At 36.8% G+C, this 17273-nt stretch overlaps 1 protein-coding gene across 1 annotated transcript in view; it reads left to right on the forward strand.

The window, feature by feature from the left end:
* The window catches only part of csmd2 (CUB and Sushi multiple domains 2), a 250762-nt gene that overhangs the window by 135129 nt on the left and 98360 nt on the right, over positions 1-17273 (forward strand). Inside the window, exons 14-23 of the mRNA XM_060897641.1 lie at positions 2908-3102; positions 5372-5510; positions 6323-6510; positions 7895-8083; positions 8384-8500; positions 8611-8826; positions 9607-9795; positions 10631-10800; positions 11172-11328; positions 12680-12871. Of these exons, the coding sequence (XP_060753624.1) occupies positions 2908-3102; positions 5372-5510; positions 6323-6510; positions 7895-8083; positions 8384-8500; positions 8611-8826; positions 9607-9795; positions 10631-10800; positions 11172-11328; positions 12680-12871 (1752 nt within the window). The remainder of the gene's footprint in view (positions 1-2907; positions 3103-5371; positions 5511-6322; positions 6511-7894; positions 8084-8383; positions 8501-8610; positions 8827-9606; positions 9796-10630; positions 10801-11171; positions 11329-12679; positions 12872-17273) is intronic.

Here is a 17273-nt window from a genome sequence, read left to right on the forward strand (position 1 = left end):
ATGTAATCATTTAGAAATTCTTTTGTGGCAATAGGAATAAAATACCACCGATTTATTGATTTAATCTTCTTAAATGAGGAAAATAAATTTGTTACCATGCTTTGGAAAAGTATTAAACCCTCTTGAAATTAATCTGATTCATTACAAATAACAATCATTGTCATTGTCATTGTTCCAGCCAGGTTTTTTTTCTATATATTATTTCTTTTAATATTTTCTATTATATATTTTATTAATGTTTCAAAATCTATTATGTGTCAACAGATTAAAAAAGAAACAACGCAAATTTAAAAAAAATAAATCAAGAAAACTATTTAAATAAATTGCTGCTTGCTTAAGTATTCAACCCCTTCAGACTGGTATTTGCTAAAATCTTAGGTTGCTGCAGTAACAGCTTTAGGTCTGTTGGGCTACAAGATTTTTTGGATGTTGGATGTACTGTAAGGTGTTGGACTACTGATCAGAAGGTTGTGAGCTTGAATCCACAGGTTCCCAATCTGCCCCTCCTGGGCCCCTGAACAAGGCCCTTAACCCCTTAATTGCTTAGCTGTGTAAATGAGATAAATGTAAGTCACACTGGATAAGGGCATCGGACAAATGCTGTAAATGTAATGTAAATGACTGCAAGTTTATACAGGGCTTAAAAAAAAAACTTGAATAATTTTTTCTTCCTTTACTTCAGACGGACAGACACAGTCTGTTACGGTTCAACTAAGTTTTTTTTTGTTGTTTAGAAAATAAGTGGGCTCAATATTTTGCAACTACAAATGAATTTTGTCTTTGTTAAGACAATATCTTTAATTTGGAGCTGCCAGAAGCTTGCAGTTTGGTGGGATAAATTCTTACTGTAGTAAATTATTACTGAATGTGAAAATGTACATTGCCTAATTATTTAATAAGACAATTTGATATGTTGGTATTTAAAACAATTAATATATTTATATATATATATATATATATATATATATATATATATATATATATATATATATATATATATATATATATATATATATATATTAGGGCCTATGCTAAAATTAGAATTTAACACAATTTAAAGGAACCCAGTGGGGAAAAATTGGCATTTTTTTTTATGCAATTAGCAAAGCTTAATATGCTTTCACACCTAACAGTCTGTTTAACAACCCTGAACCTGTAAAACTGATACCTTTGGCAGAATTTCACATGCCCTGGGCTAAAAACATACTTTTACATGTTGTAATTACTGGTCTAAAATATGGCAATAGAAAAAAAAAAACTAAATACCTTTAGCAAATCAAGCAAGCATGAAAACACAACATTAGTAATTAAATAAACATTTAAAATGTACAAGAATAAAACAGTTTTTTGGAAATGGTTTTGTTTAGATTACTTTCTAACCCTACCTACACTTTCTGCCTGCAAAGATCATGCACGGTAAAGAGCCAGTTTATTAACACAGTCTGCCTGAAGTCTAAAACCTAAGCTAAGTGCGATTTTTCTCATAGTTTGATGAAGTGTCATGGATCATTATATACTATAGTGAAATAGACATATACCTAATCAGTTTAGTTTGTGTTGATATACCAGCTGCTCCAAAAATTCTCATCATGATCAAAACAGAGAACAGTGACAGAGTAGACAATCCTAAAAATATATCCGATAGAACTGAATGAATTAATCAGCAGTTAGTTCCTCGTTGATTATAGCATGTACAGATCGCTCGAGATGATGAGGAGCTGAGGAGCAACTTTTAACTCAGGTGATTAGACAAAGACTGACATGCATGATGTTGATAATTAACATGAAACCTGATTTCTCAATAATTTACCTTTTAATAATAAAGGAATGTAATGGGGGCACAGTGGCTTAGTGGTTAGCACGTTCACCTCACACCTCCAGGGTTGGGGGTTCGATTCCCGCCTCCGCCTTGTGTGTGTGGAGTTTGCATGTTCTCCCCGTGCCTCGGGGGTTTCCTCCGGGTACTCCGGTTTCCTCCCCCGGGCCAAAGACATGCATGGTAGGTTGATTGGCATCTCTGGAAAATTGTCCATAGTGTGTGTTTGCATGAGTGAATGAGAGTGTGTGTGTGTGTGCCCTGCGATGGGTTGGCACTCCGTCCATGGTGTATCCTGCCTTGATGAGATAGGCACAGGCTCCCCGTGACCCGAGGTAGTTCAGATAAGCGGTAGAAAATGAGTGAGTGTGAGAGGAATGTAATGTTTTCCATAAGTTTGGTTATAAAGTCCAGGTAAATGTAAATGGAGATTTTTCACCAGAACTAGAATGAAATCTTTATATATCATTTCCATTTTCTCCCTTTTAACTTTTAGATGTTTGTACTGTTTGTACAATGATTTTAAGATCATTGTACTCCTTGTTGAGATTACATGCAAAGGAGAAACAGATTTTGGGTTTCAGGATTTTTCAGAACTAAATATAGTAGAAGATCTGGCCATGTGACAGGTTTTCCCAGACTTCTTTACAAATATTCTTATTAGCCCTACTCGTAAGAAAACTACTAATCATACAAATAGTACATTTTTTTTATGCAGTCTATTATTGAGTAGAATGATGCATCCGGAAATCTTTCATGCACAGTGAGCATGAAATCACAAGATTTTTTATATACAAAAGACCATCCTGTCACCTTTGTGTATGACTTTGGAATACAATCCATGTCGTAATGGTGTTTTCAGCTGAAGGGTCTAATGGTACTATTTACTCATGCGTCAGTTTGTCAGGCAAAATTACATTCTACAAAGACAGGCGGTTGGTCATTCTGCCAAATCTGCATTAGCCACCCATAGTCTGTAACACTACTTATACTTACAGGCGATGTCCACAATTTGTTTGTCACACATATGTTTATTTAACATCTTTTCTTTTCTTTTAGTTATCCTATCTGACCTTCTTTGTCTTCCTCAGCATTTCGTCACAATGAGTGCCCCGATCCTGGTGTTCCAGTCAATGGGAAGCGCTTTGGGGAGAATTTGCAGCTAGGCAGTTCTATTTCATTCCTATGCGAGGAGGGTTTTGTGAAGACGCATGGCTCCCAGACCATTTCCTGCATCCTCAAAGATGGCAATGTCGTGTGGGACAATGCTGTGCCACGTTGTGAAGGTCAGTGCTAAATGAATCAAAACAGGAGTCAGTCTTTACCTATGTAATAGACTCAATACTACAAACTTGGAAAGAAAACAGAAAATAAGCACTGTATAAACTGGTATCTAATAAATATGCATTACTCAAGTCACTGTTACAAAAAAACTTCAAATCTTTTAGACAAAAAAAAAATTCACCCTCAATTTATAGATAAGACTTATAGATAATAACAGTGCATGAATAATACTGTACTTATACCTGAATTAATACTTACTTAACTATGAACTAATGATGAATTAAGGCATGTACTAATCACAAACTAATAAGAGCTACAACATAAGTTTTATGAATTCATGTGTGAACAATGTCCTCTTTATGTACATGTTAGTACATGTGTTAATATATGAATTAACACCTAGGAGTAAACTAAATGAAACATCCCTTTTCTAAAAGTAGATGCCGTAAATATTCATCGAATTGTTCACTCTTGTGAGTAAGGATCAGTCCCCCGGGCCCAAGCGTCTCAGAGCACGTATTAATACTACAGTGATATTTCAGGAAAATAGATGTAGAACGTTGTGAACCAGGATGAGATGAAATTATCGGTGTTTATTATTACTGTGTTTTACTATGTTCAATAAGGGGGATCGATGTAAATTATGAAAGCACTCCAGCACAAGCCATTGATGTTTCTGTGCGCAGCTGCATAATGCAGATTATCTCAACAATGTGATTCATATTTTTTCCTTATAGAGCATGTTTGATTAGGTTTACCCCTAACTATTACATTCATTTAGTTTCATTAACTTACCATCATGTGATAACATATACTTAAGTTGGTCATTATACACACACAAATTCAGAATGAAGACTCTTGTCATAGCTAAGATTAGCTCTTAATTAGTTTGTGTTTAGTACCTTAATGCCTTAACGTTGCCTCATCATTAGTTATATTTAAGTAAATATTAGTTAAGGTATCAGAGCAGGATTATTCATGTACTGTTATTGTACTATTTTACATAACTAGGGCATAATTTATTAATCCTATACTAACTGCTGGTGATTATTTTTATTTTGAAGCATTGCCGATGCATATTTTATTGCTTTTCTTAATTCACAAATCATTTTTCAATTTTTTAAATCCTGACAATAAAAGGAGTCTTGATACACCCTGTAAATATCTCTCTGAAAAAAATCTCTCATGAGGCAAATATTTGCATAATGTATAGGAAGACGCTCTGACATATAAACCATATTTTCACTTGCTGCTTGAGTTACCAGGAATATCTGGGGGATAAAATGCCTTCCAGATGTGCATGAGATAAATACAGTGTAAATCCACCTCTGAAAATGTCTTAACTTTTATTTAAGAAGCTCCGTCTGCTGCAGAGGTGTTAAGACAGTGTGTTGGGGTAGGAAGGAGTCGAAAAAGTCCACGTTGACATATTTTTATGCAACTCAGCCATGGGTCGTTTTCATGCTTTTGTTTTATGTGATGAAAAGTGTGTAGATAGTAAAATAAATGTCTCCGCATCAAATTGTGGCGACTGTAAATTATTTGAGTCCAGGAATGGCGCAGCGTCATAGATGCCCTTCAGTGTGATCCGATGAAATTATCCACCCGAAAGGCACCAAGAGCCGATCCTTTTCATGCTGTCTTTGTAAGATGCAAATTTTCTATTATATAGCAACATGACTCTTTTCTGCAGTCATTACTGTATGTCAGATGACTGACATTATCACTACTTTAGAGCACCACCGGTTCTCTGTTTGAGAAACAGATGCAATTTTCCTCTCTGTGAAACTAAAGCCTTTAGGATAATTAATTGAAATGAGGTTGTCAGTATGGACCATTTATGTATGGAATTAAACAGTTTCAGGAACTGTGCTGTTATAGGGAAATATTAACAACATGGTGGTGTGACACAGAAGAAGTAAGGCTTATTTCATAAGCCTGTTAAATCTAATCATATGTTGGGAAAAGGAAAAAAAAACTTTATGCAAGAAGTTGGCTATGTGTTAAAAATAGAGTCGAGTAATGTAGAGATAGAGGTTAGACTGTAGAATCTGAAATACGGAGTTATGTATTGATTTAATGTTTGATATGTTACTATGCATTGTATACTTGTTCCAGAACACTTATATTCAATGTATGCGCCAAGTATTGTAAGTTGCAAGTGTTGTTTTTTTTTTTAGCTTCTTCTATAAGACTGGATTGAAATTGCTGAAGGTTAATTAAGGTTGTTCTACAAAGCAGCTGCTTGGTTTCTGTCTGTATATTTTGCAGCTCCATGTGGTGGAGATTTGAAAGCTCCCAGCGGCATCATCCTGTCCCCCGGATGGCCTGAGCTCTATAAAGAGGCTCTCAACTGCGAGTGGATCATCGAGGCTCCACCTGGATACCCGATCAAGATAATTTTTGACAAGTAAGACTCAGATGAGCATGGCAGATGCTTTAATATTGGATTTTTTTTTTTAATGATTTAAAATACTGTCATTCTGTGAAGGCAACAATACGCAGCATTTATTTTAGCATTTATCTTCCTCAGTCAACCGCAATAATAAATAAATAAATAAATAAATGAGCATTTGAAAAGCTGTACACAAATCCTCTGTGCCGTGGAACAATTTTTACTCAAAGCTCCCATTAGCATGATTGACAGCTTTCCATGTAAAACGAATACAACAAAAATGGTTGTTCTTTGATTTTATGTAGCATCAATAAAACATAGCGTTCTGCTCCATTTGGCTGGCTTCTCTCTGAAATAGCACATTTTATTCATTACACTGATTAGTGCACAAGCAAGTGTACTGGCAGGCTGGGCTAATGAAATACACAACTACAGCAAACAGACTGATATAGTCATACAAACTAATTCTCTCGCCTTGTAAATGGTACACTCCCAGTGGAGTGCAGCACGTTTTCAATATGCCGGGGCGAGAACTATTGCAGCCTGAGGCTCCCTCATGAACACAAATGAATATCCGCATGCACGTATGTGCCTCTGTTGATTATTTATTCATCTGACACCAGGATCCTGGGGCTTAGATCTGAAGCTGCTCTGCCTGCATGTGAATGTGGTGATCAGCAGGGCTCAGTGTGATCCATGTCCGAGCATTACTAGCAGAATCATGCTAATATTGCTTTACATGTTATACTGTATAGCTATATATTTCTATTAAGTACCTAACCATGAAAAACAAAATTATACAAAAATAATTTCTGCATTGCCTGTAGGTTTCGGACAGAGGTTAACTATGACGTGCTGGAGGTGCGGGACGGGCGATATCCCTCCTCGCCCATGATTGGTAGTTACCAAGGTACCCAAGTGCCCCAGTTTCTCATTAGCACCTCCAACTTCCTCTACCTGCTCTTCACGACAGACAAGAGCCATTCTGACATCGGCTTCCGGATCCGATATGAGAGTAAGTACTTCACTAATCCACACTGAAATCTGCTCAATGAATTTGCTTTTGTAAACTGAGCCAGTTACAAATACAACATTTAGTCCAGTATTTTGGACCACGCTCACCCCGAGTTTCAATGAAACATACTATTAGCAATAAAATCTAATACGTTTATCTAATCTACACGTACGTTTATTTAAAGCGATCGAAAAGCATTTTTTTCATTGTAGTGTTTCAGTGCACCCGTTTTAGAAAATATCCAGAAGGAAAAACATGAACAATAGCAAAGACATGACAAGTGAATAAAAGACAGACATGTATACATCATGAGGAAGCAAAAATCAGTTTAAGTTGATCGTAAATCATGGAATCTTTATTCATGAAATCTTTTAGTCATGGAAGAATAGAAATCATTAGAAAAATATCACAAAAGCAATGCTGTATTAAAAGAGTATAATTCTACTGTAAAGGTGACTGGTTTGAATCTGTTCAAAATATGATTCAATCAATTTTCACAAAAAATAGATCTTTTTTCATGTTTTAGTTATTTTCTTTGTAACATTTGATATCTTAATTGTAACACAAAAAGTTGTTATCAGAGCCCTTTAATTATTTTGATGAATATTATACGCTATAAGCTACACTTCTTTCTTCACATGTCCCAGTTTGTTAGAAAGCTGGAGTCAGAGCACAGGGTCAACCATGATACAGAGTAGACAGGGTTAAGAACCTTGCTCATGAACCCAACAGAGGGAGCTTTGTAGGTCTAGGGATTGAAGTGCTAAATGCAGATGATTCCCAACTCTTCATACGTGAATCCTGTGTGTTTGAGGCTAAAATCATAAGCTGGCATTTTCTGCCTGACTCATGTGGTTGAGCCTATTGTTGTTGTCATTGTCGCTTCATAAATCTCAGCTTGAGTTCAATTATTGAGAATCGCTGAGTTGATCATTTTATACAGCAGAGAAGTTGCGTTCATTAAAGGGTGTGTTTAGTGTGTTTATATTTGCACAGCATCTCTGGAGCGAAAGACAATTTATTATATATATATATATATTATATATATTTATAGGACAATCACATTTTTATATATATTATATTATATATATTTATAGGACAATCACATAATTATATATATATATAGGACAATCACATTACACTCAGCTACGTACATTATATATATAATGTGTGTGTGTGTATATATATATATATATATATATATATATATATATACATATATACACACACACATTATATATATAATGTACGTAGCTGAGTGTAATGTGATTGTCCAACAGTTGTATTCATTAGGTTTTTATCAGTAACAGGAAGAACTCTTCGCATCAGCTGCAGATCTTTTGACCATTTCAATTATGTTGCTTGTAAAATCTCTTCTCTATAGCCTTGCAGCTGCAGTCTGACCACTGTGTTGATCCCGGGATTCCAGTCAATGGTCAGCGGCATGGCAATGATTTCTATGTGGGGGCACTTGTGACCTTTAGCTGTGATGCAGGATACACCCTCAGTGACCCCGAGCCTCTAGAATGCGAGCCAAACTTCCAGTGGAATCATCCCCTTCCTAGCTGTGATGGTACAGTCTGGTTTCAGTCATATAACACAGCTACACACATAAGAAAAGTCATTTATTTCAGCAGCATCATTGCTTCCATACTAGAAAGCTATCAGAGCTAGCCTTTCCACCACCTTTGCTCTTATACCACTATAAATGCTTTAGGGCCATTATTGATTTTTCCCTTTGGGTAATGATAGAAATAATTTGCCTCCATATGGTTATGTCCTTTAGAAGAGCATGACTTGTAAACTTGGTTTTAGTGCATTGTGAAAGCTGCGAGAGGTGCTGTATTTTAAACAATACTCCTGTTCTCTTCAGCACTTTGTGGCGGGTTTATCCAAGGAAACTCTGGCACTATTCTGTCCCCTGGCTTTCCAGACTTCTATCCTCACAACCTCAATTGTACCTGGATGATTGAGACCTCGCATGGCAAAGGTAAAGGTGCTTTTAGCTTTGGGATGATTTTTGTAAATTTGTTTGTAAAAGGTTGTAACTGATACTTATTAGACAATACCTTTATGTCTTACTGCCTTTTTTTTCACCAGGTGTCCAGTTCACCTTCCATACATTTCACCTGGAGAGCCCACATGACTATCTCCTAGTGACAGAGAATGGTAGTTTTTCTCATCCACTTTGGAGGCTGACCGGCTCCATCCTGCCTCCTCCTCTCAGTGCCGGGCTGTTCGGGAACTACACTGCTCAGATCCGCTTCCTCTCAGATTTTTCTGTGTCTTACGAGGGCTTTAATATCACCTACTCAGGTACTGAGCTAACAGTAGCTCTTATTTTTGTAATCTGCCTAAAAGAGGTTCTCTTTTGTAAAATAGTCTACTTCTGACCATAAAAAGTACCTGGTAGAAAAACCATCTCATAAACTGTATCATGTCATCCTGCCTCACTCCCAGCATTAGAGGGTTTGGCTTGACTTTGACTAGGATAAAACATAGTGAGTAAATGAGCGAGTGAGTGAATGAGTGAGTGTGCGGGCGAATGAGTGAGTGAGTGTGTGAGTGAGCGAATGAGCGAGTGAGTGAATGAGCGAGTGAGTGAGCAAGTGAGTGAATGAGCGAGTGTGTGAGCGAATGGGTGAGTGAGTGTGTGAGTGAGCGAATGAGCAAGTGAGTGAATGAGCGAGTGAATGAGCAAGTGAGTGAATGAGCAAGTGAGTGAATGAGCAAGTGAATGTGTGAGTGAGTGAGTGAGTGAGTGAGTGAGTGAGTGGATGAGCGAGTGAATGAGTGAGTGAGTGAGTGAGTGAGTGAGTGGATGAGCGAGTGAATGAGTGAGTGAGTGAGTGAGTGAGTGGATGAGCGAGTGAATGAGTGAGTGAGTGAGTGAGTGAGTGAGTGAGTGAGCAAGTGAATGAGTGAGCGTGTGAGTGAGTGAGTGAGTGAGTGAGTGAGTGAGTGAGTGAATAACTGAGTGAGTGAATAACTGAGTGAGTGAGTGAGTGAGTGAGTGAGTGAGTGAGTGAATAACTGAGTGAGTGAGTGAGGGAGTGAGTGAGTCAGTGAACATCTTATTCTTTTCCATTTCTTCAGAGTATGATCTAGAGCCATGTGAGGACCCAGGTGTGCCTCCATTCAGTACTCGTAAAGGGCTGCAGTTTGGTGTAGGGGATGCACTCTTCTTCTCCTGCTTTCCTGGGTACCGGCTGGAGGGGCCAGCCAAGGTGGTGTGTTTAGGGGGGCGGCGGCGGGTTTGGAGTTCCCCTCTCCCAAGGTGTGTTGGTAGGTGGTCATATGCTTTTATTTTGCTTTATTCACTAAATATCTGCATGCATTCTGGCACTTTCTCTCAAACAGAATTACTTGTTTACTGAGTAAAAATCTATAATGTTTATGTATTGTATCATTAGTTATTGTTCACACACCACAAACCTGTAGTTTCTGTCAAAGCAGTAACATGATATTATATGCTTACTGAGATAGTGGTTTATTCTAAGCAAGTGTGTTAAGCGGGGTGTTAAAGCGCTATGAACTGGGTCAGTGTTAAAATAGCTTGCAAACAGAAATTTAATAATAATAAAATGGCTGTTACGAATGAAATGTGTAATCTATATTTTCCAAAATAATTCTCTTGCAGAATGTCTGGTGATGTTCAACCTAGAAAGTAAATGATTTATATTAGGATTTTGACATTTTAATAGAGAAATGCAAATGCAATTTCTGTATTTTTCTTGGCAAATGAACGGTTGGTGGTTTTTGTTTATTTGTTTATATTGCTTGTAAAACGAGGTCAAGTAATGGCAGACGAATAGTCAACGGAATTAATTAGTTATTCTGTCCCCAAGTAAGTCATTATGTCAGATTTTATCTCACTACGCTAATGAAGAAGGATAATCAGACTATTTCATTATGTACAAGTTGATATAATAAGAAACAAAATGCACAGTCAACTAAAAATCACTATGGACTATGATTTAAATGTTTAAATTAAAAAGCGCAAATGCTATCAGTTTCCAGTCTCCTGTTCTAGCATGAATTTTCTAAATACGTGTTTGTGTTGTATTAGTTCAGAGTCCTGGTAGAGGATCCTGTATCATTTGACCTCTCTTGTGTTCAGCTGAATGCGGTTCCTCTGTGACTGGGAAACAAGGCATCCTCCTGTCTCCAAACTACCCTGGCTACTATGGCAACAATCATGAGTGCATCTACTCCATCCAGACCCAACCTGGCAAAGGCATTCAGCTTCGGGCTCGAGACTTCCGCCTGGAGGACGACGACATGCTAATGGTGTGTAGGTCGTGCGTGCAGTGTGTAGAGCATGCATGAGTGTTTTTTGTGTAGATGTGCGTTTTGTAAGCAAGATAGGTTTCATTAAAGATTTTAAATGCGTTTTTTCACATTTTTATCCAAAGGCGTTCAGACATATTGCAAAAGTTTGCATGCTCTTATGTTTTTAAATGTAGCAAGGAAAATATATGTTTATATATTACAGCTTAGAATAGAAAACCATTGAATATGTGGGCAAAAGTTTTGTCAAAAGATTTGTCATTAGCCTTGGATTTCTTTTAGCCCTTTTTATTTTTTACAGTATAATATTTGATTATTTATATCATTCGCCATGAATTTTTATTTTATTTTATTTTATTTTTTGCTTTCAGGTGTATGACGGCAGCAGTAACCGTGCTCGTTTGCTAGGAGTCTTCATGGGCACAGAGCTAATGGAGGTGACGCTAAACAGCACGTCCAGTAGTATGTGGCTGGAGTTTATCAGCAACAGTGAGAACACCAGCAAAGGCTTCGAGCTGCACTTCACCAGTGAGTGGGAGCAGATGTGCTCTGAATAATTATTAAGCACAACCAGACACATTTCATCATATCATCTATGATGAAATATTAAATGTCATACATGAAACATTGCACTCTTTTCTAAGCATCATTTAAATTCGTTGCATTAGTTAAAATTAACATATAATCATTAACCATAGACTTTGGAGTTTAATTTTAGTTTGCAGAGTAATTTGGCTGAATTATGAGTGCCAGAGTTAGTGTTAGGATTAGTTCAATTCTTTTTTTTAGTAGCATGCTGTAATTTAATTTATGTTAATATTGTATTATATTGTATTATATTAAGTTATCGTGTACAGTATGTATATTGTTGCTATTTAGACATCTGTTTAAACTGAGTGCACGTATTATATTACTTAATCAGTGTAGTATTATACGCTCATCCCACAGCACATGCTTCAGTCTGATTTTTCAGTGTTACATGATTTTTCAGTGTTATATATTTAGAGTTATAGTTAGACTTTATAGTTATACTTAACTATAGTTAAACTCTTTTCTTTTTTTCTATTATTAACTTCAACAGACAAACAACAAAGTAGGGTTTTTTTTGTCTTTACTCTATGTTATAATAGGAGCCAACAATATTTGTGGATGTTCTGCTACATTAAACCTAATTATAAAAGGATGTAAAGGAAACCGTGCTATTCTACAATTAAATATAATTGAAAAAGGTTTGCATTGGCAATTTTCTTTTGGTCTATGAGGATTAAACACTTTAAGAATTGCTGAAGACAAAGAGCTTCTTGGTGGCGTAACACCACCCTGTTGTTGACTTTAACATAAAGGTCATAATTTGTTACCTTAAATGTAAAGCATTATCATGCAAACAAATACGTTCCTCTGGCCTTTGAACTGATGTCCTGTCTGGAATGGAAGTGCTGAAAAAATCTCTATTCACATAGACAAAGCTTCTACAGTCTAATTCAGACGCACACAGTGTCATGAACCTGTTGTGTTAATTATTACCGTAGCATCATTTAAACTGTCCTCTGTGCCATAGGTTCACACATCTGTTCAAGCACGTACTGTACAAACTCTCTCACCTTCTCTCTATAGCAACTTCAGGTCAGCATAAATAATAGAGGGCTCACTAGCGGAATAACACATATTAACTGACGCTTGAGTGAGATCCGCTGTTAGAGATTCTGTTGTGAATAGACCTTTTTAAGGTCTCCCTCATTTCCTGTAACAGGTTTTAATCTTAACACATAATAGCAGAGGCCGGGTTTCAGGTAGGAAGATAACTGAATCGCTTCTTCACTATTATTCTCTCTCTCTCTCTCTCTCTCTCTCTCTCTCTCTCTCTCTCTCGCTCTCTCAGGTTTTGATCTGGTTAAATGTGAGGATCCAGGCATGCCTCAGTTTGGCTATAAGCTGGAGGATAAGGGTCACTTTGCAGGAAGCACGGTGTCATACAGCTGTGATCCTGGTTACACCTTAAAGGGTAATGAGGTGCTGACATGTCTCAGAGGGGAGAGAAGAGCCTGGGACAGTCCTCTACCGCAGTGTATAGGTAAGCTCTGTGGATGTCACTGACTATATATGTAGCCTTTATGTTTGCTGACCAACGCGACATGACTCTCTCCATTTGTTCCAAATAGGGTGATTCAGTCAGATGCAGGGATTATTTAAAAAAGTAGGGCAATAATGAAATGAAACGGAAAATCTAAGAGGAGATATGATTTGGGTCAGAATGTGCGGGTTTTTCTGTCACAGACAAAGTTTCCATCTTGAGCAGATGTTCGGAGGTCTTGAGTTTTATTTGCTCTCTTTTGATAATGACATGTCTTATGGAACAGGAAGAATCACTGCTGAATGATGTTGTGTATATCCAGTGACATGTCAGCAATGTTCTCAGAAAATAAGGTACTAAGTTGTATCTTGCTACATCACCGGATATATTTTACCTGGAAAGGTGCATAAATGCATGAATCATACATTTAATGTATCACTTAAAAAGATAAAGGTACAAGCATGGTACTTAAGGTCCAGTTATGTACCGTAAATCATTTATACGTTCACACTGCCGAGTAATTTATATACACTAAAGGTCAAAAATGCGTACCTTTTGAGGGTACCACCTCAGTAATAAGGCAATATATATATGGCTGACAATTCCATCTGAAGTGACTTTCACACATCTGGGACCGAATACAACTGAGCAGAAGGTTAATGGTGTTGCAGGACTGGATTATACAGCTGGGTCAGTCCAAGGTTTGAATTTATGAATTTATGGTCAATAGTCCAAACTACTAACCTTCCACATCCCTAGTTTAGTGTAAAAATTAGGTTGTGTAGACTAACAGATTGGATTTCTCACCTTGATAGCTGTGGGTCCTGCCGCTACAGAGGAAATCAAGCTATGATTACTGTATGCTGTTCCAGAGAGCCAAGAATAGTCAATCTTACTGACTGAGTGATATGATTGATCGACTGACAAACCCCCCGTCGTTAAAATGCACAGACTTTCAGGGAACATCGTGTCTTACAGACAGCACCAATCTCTTGACAGTGAATATTAAAAATATCCATCTCTAACTATGCCTGCACCAATTGCAAAAGATTCAGTTAAAATCTAAATGTAAGTTCTAAACACAGCAATAATGTTGTGCCACTTAATTATTAATAGCAAATTATATGGAAGGGTTAAATCCAGTGAAGAATTTTCTTCAATGTTAGCTTGCTGGCTAGTCATAAATAGATGATACATGTAAGTTGTGGGCTTTTGGAGTTCATTTTGTTGTGGGTTGCGGTAGACAAGTAGTTAAAGGGTTGGCCTTGTCATCAGGAGGTTGTGAGTTTGAATCCCAGGTCCAGCAAGCCCCACTGTGCAATGCTCTTAAATTTGCTAATTGTATAAAATGTAAGTTGTTCTACAAAAGCGTGCACTAATGGCTTAATTCTGTAAATGTAATGTATAGGAATAAGGAAGCTGGAATCAAATCTCTGCTGAGTGTTGATTGAGGTTCCAGATGTGCATCCTTTTAGTTTCAATACAGTTATTGAATAATGAATTGTAATTACTATATATGATTGTTGTATAAGACGAGTTATTGACTAGTAAATTAAAAGTTTAAAGTGTTCAGGGCTTTAGAACAGTGGCACTCCTTGGATTTGAACCGTGCAAATGACAGCTCATAGTCTTAAACACTTTTCTTTAATGCAGGATCACTAGCACTTTGTTTTATTTGCTAATTAAGCTTTTATCTACGCAAAGAATTTGGCTTCCAGTAATAGTGCACATATTTGAAAGAGAACTGGAAAAGAAAAAAAAAAACTGTTGCAGTTAATTATTTCTTTTTTACTTTTTCTGAACTGAAAAAAGAAGTTCTCAGTTGTGGAAAAAATACAGGACACATTTCTTTTTTATTCATTTTTTCCCCCCTAAATTCTGTAATCTAAACATTTATCCGACTACCAGTTAGACGAAGGGTGCGTTACAGCTTCAGCTCTTTCAGTGTGACTCAAATAGTTATGAAGTTTTTATCATGGTCTTCACCATGACCATCATAAAAGACTGTATCCTTTCTGACCCAAGCTTTAGTGCATTCTGAATGTCTCATAAAAAATGAAACAGGCTGACTATAAACATAAAGTGCCTCTGTATTTCTGTTTACTTACATGAACTAGCCAAGTTTTTTCATATGGCTTCCCAAACTTTTAAATCGGCCTTGTGTCCTGCTGATGCTTGCTGGAAAATTGCTCTGGAAATATCAGGCTTTTTTTTTGACAGTCATAACACACAACTCGTGTGTATTTGTTTGCTCATGGAAGCCCGTGTATGAGTTTTCTGTTTGTTCACGGAGGCTCATCTCTTGAGTAAGACATAAATGCTATCTTACACAGGAAAAAAAAATAGCTAAAGGCAGTTGGGCAAAACTGCACAGTCTGTTTACTAGGGCACTGGGTTTTATGTCTGCAATCCACAGCTGATGTCACGAACATATGCCATCATTGTTAAATCTTTTATTGTAAGTCAGGTGGACAGTTTAAACCAGACTAGCCAAGTTAAAAAGCCATTCTCAATAGATCCGTGCGTGAAAACTGTAATGCAAAAACATGTAAGACCTCATAGAGATGGCCAGCAAATAGAAGTAGAGGTAAAACCAACACACACCATAACAAGCCACAATAGGAGGGATGAGATTGGAAAGGTTCAGGAATACAGGGAGCAAAACAAGAGGATTCTGTGAAACTTGTAAGCACACTGCAATGCAGTTGAATTTTAGATTGTTATGCTAGAATGGTTTGGGTTCTTGGAAACTTCATGCCATGGTATACATTTAAAGAAAAGAGATATTTCTTAACTCTAAGATTTCTTTCTTTCTTTCTTTCTTTCTTTCTTTCTTTCTTTCTTTCTTTCTTTCTTTCTTTCTTGCGTGACTTATTTGAGATTAAATACATGAGGAGAGAAAGAAAGGGTAAGAGAGAGAGAGAGAGAGAGAGAGTAGTGTGGTTTCGTGACTTGTGGAACAGTTGAAGAAGATGAGTTTGTTTCATGGTGATTTATCACCACACCATCTTCACTAGGGGAACATTCGTCTTAAAATAAAAGTTCAGAAAGCTGAGAGACAGAAAACAGTATATTATACAATGAGAGATATTTCAATCATACAGGGTATTGAGTGTGCTCTGCTATTTTTTTACTTCCTTAACTACTGATGTAATGAAAGGTATAGGATGGTTCGTGCTGTTATTCATAAGTGAATGAATTATATTCTGAAATAAAATACGACATTTTGGAGGTACTGTATACTAGGCTCTATTCATTGTATTAAAAAGATGTCAAAGGTCAATCATGCTGTGTTGTTTGGACAAGTGTGATTAGAAAACCTGCTGCTTATAAGCAGAAATGTGTCGTTGCCAAATATCTAGAGTGCCAGATCAATTAAATCCCCTCTGGAAAAAGTTAGTGCCAGTTAAAATCAGCTTGACAAATTAATGTAAAGTCTGCCCTCTACTCAACGCTGAACGCTAATTTACAAGAAGCTTATACAGAAACAGCCTCTCACCAAATGTAGTAGGGTTTGATTTTACTGATATACACTGTAATGATTTAGAATTGCACTCTGAAGCATCACCTATAGGAGGATGGATTCTGTTTGGATCCCCTCAACATTTATTTCTCGTTTCGTCTCAATGATTTTTGTTCCTCGCTACTTACCTAAACTTGTGGTTTGTTTATTTAGGATCTAAATATATATATATGCCAATTTCTGTAAACGTGTTTTATGACGATATCTGTTGTCAAAAGCATCATATTGAATTTTGGGATGATTTTTATCGGCACAGCTCCAGGTTTTTCAGTTTGCTCCCACGTCCCAGGAGGAGGTTTATCTATGCTAAAGTGTCCCTAGATGTAAATGAGTGTGTGAATAAATGTGTACACTGTGTATTCCCACCTGATACCAAGTGTTCCCAGGATAGATTCCAAGCTCAGCATGACCCTGACCAAGATAAAATTGAAAACTGAGAATTCACAATTCACATGGTCTCAAAGCAGTTTAAGTATAGAGACAGAATAAAAAAATGACTTTACTAAAAATAAAGTTACTATATATCTCTAACATCTATCACTATTGAGCAAGCCAGAGGTGATGGTGTCAAGGAAAAACTCCCTGAGATGATATGAGGAAGAAACGTTTAGAGGAACCAGACTCAGAAGGGAACCTCATCCTCATTTGGGTGACACTGGAGAGTAAAGATTGTAAATGTAATGTAATGTAATGTCCTTCTTATAAAAGTATAATAGAGGAACTAATGGGTTAGCTCAATTTCCAAGTTCACCACAGACCCTACACTGAAGTTATCTCAAGTGACAATAAGTAATTATTATTTAGCTATAATTATAATAAAAACTTAATCAAATTTAACATGATGATAACATGATGAAATACCCAGAAATAACTAAAAGT

Source organism: Tachysurus vachellii, chromosome 21 (genome assembly GCF_030014155.1).
Source record: "Tachysurus vachellii isolate PV-2020 chromosome 21, HZAU_Pvac_v1, whole genome shotgun sequence".
Lineage (NCBI taxonomy): Eukaryota > Metazoa > Chordata > Actinopteri > Siluriformes > Bagridae > Tachysurus > Tachysurus vachellii.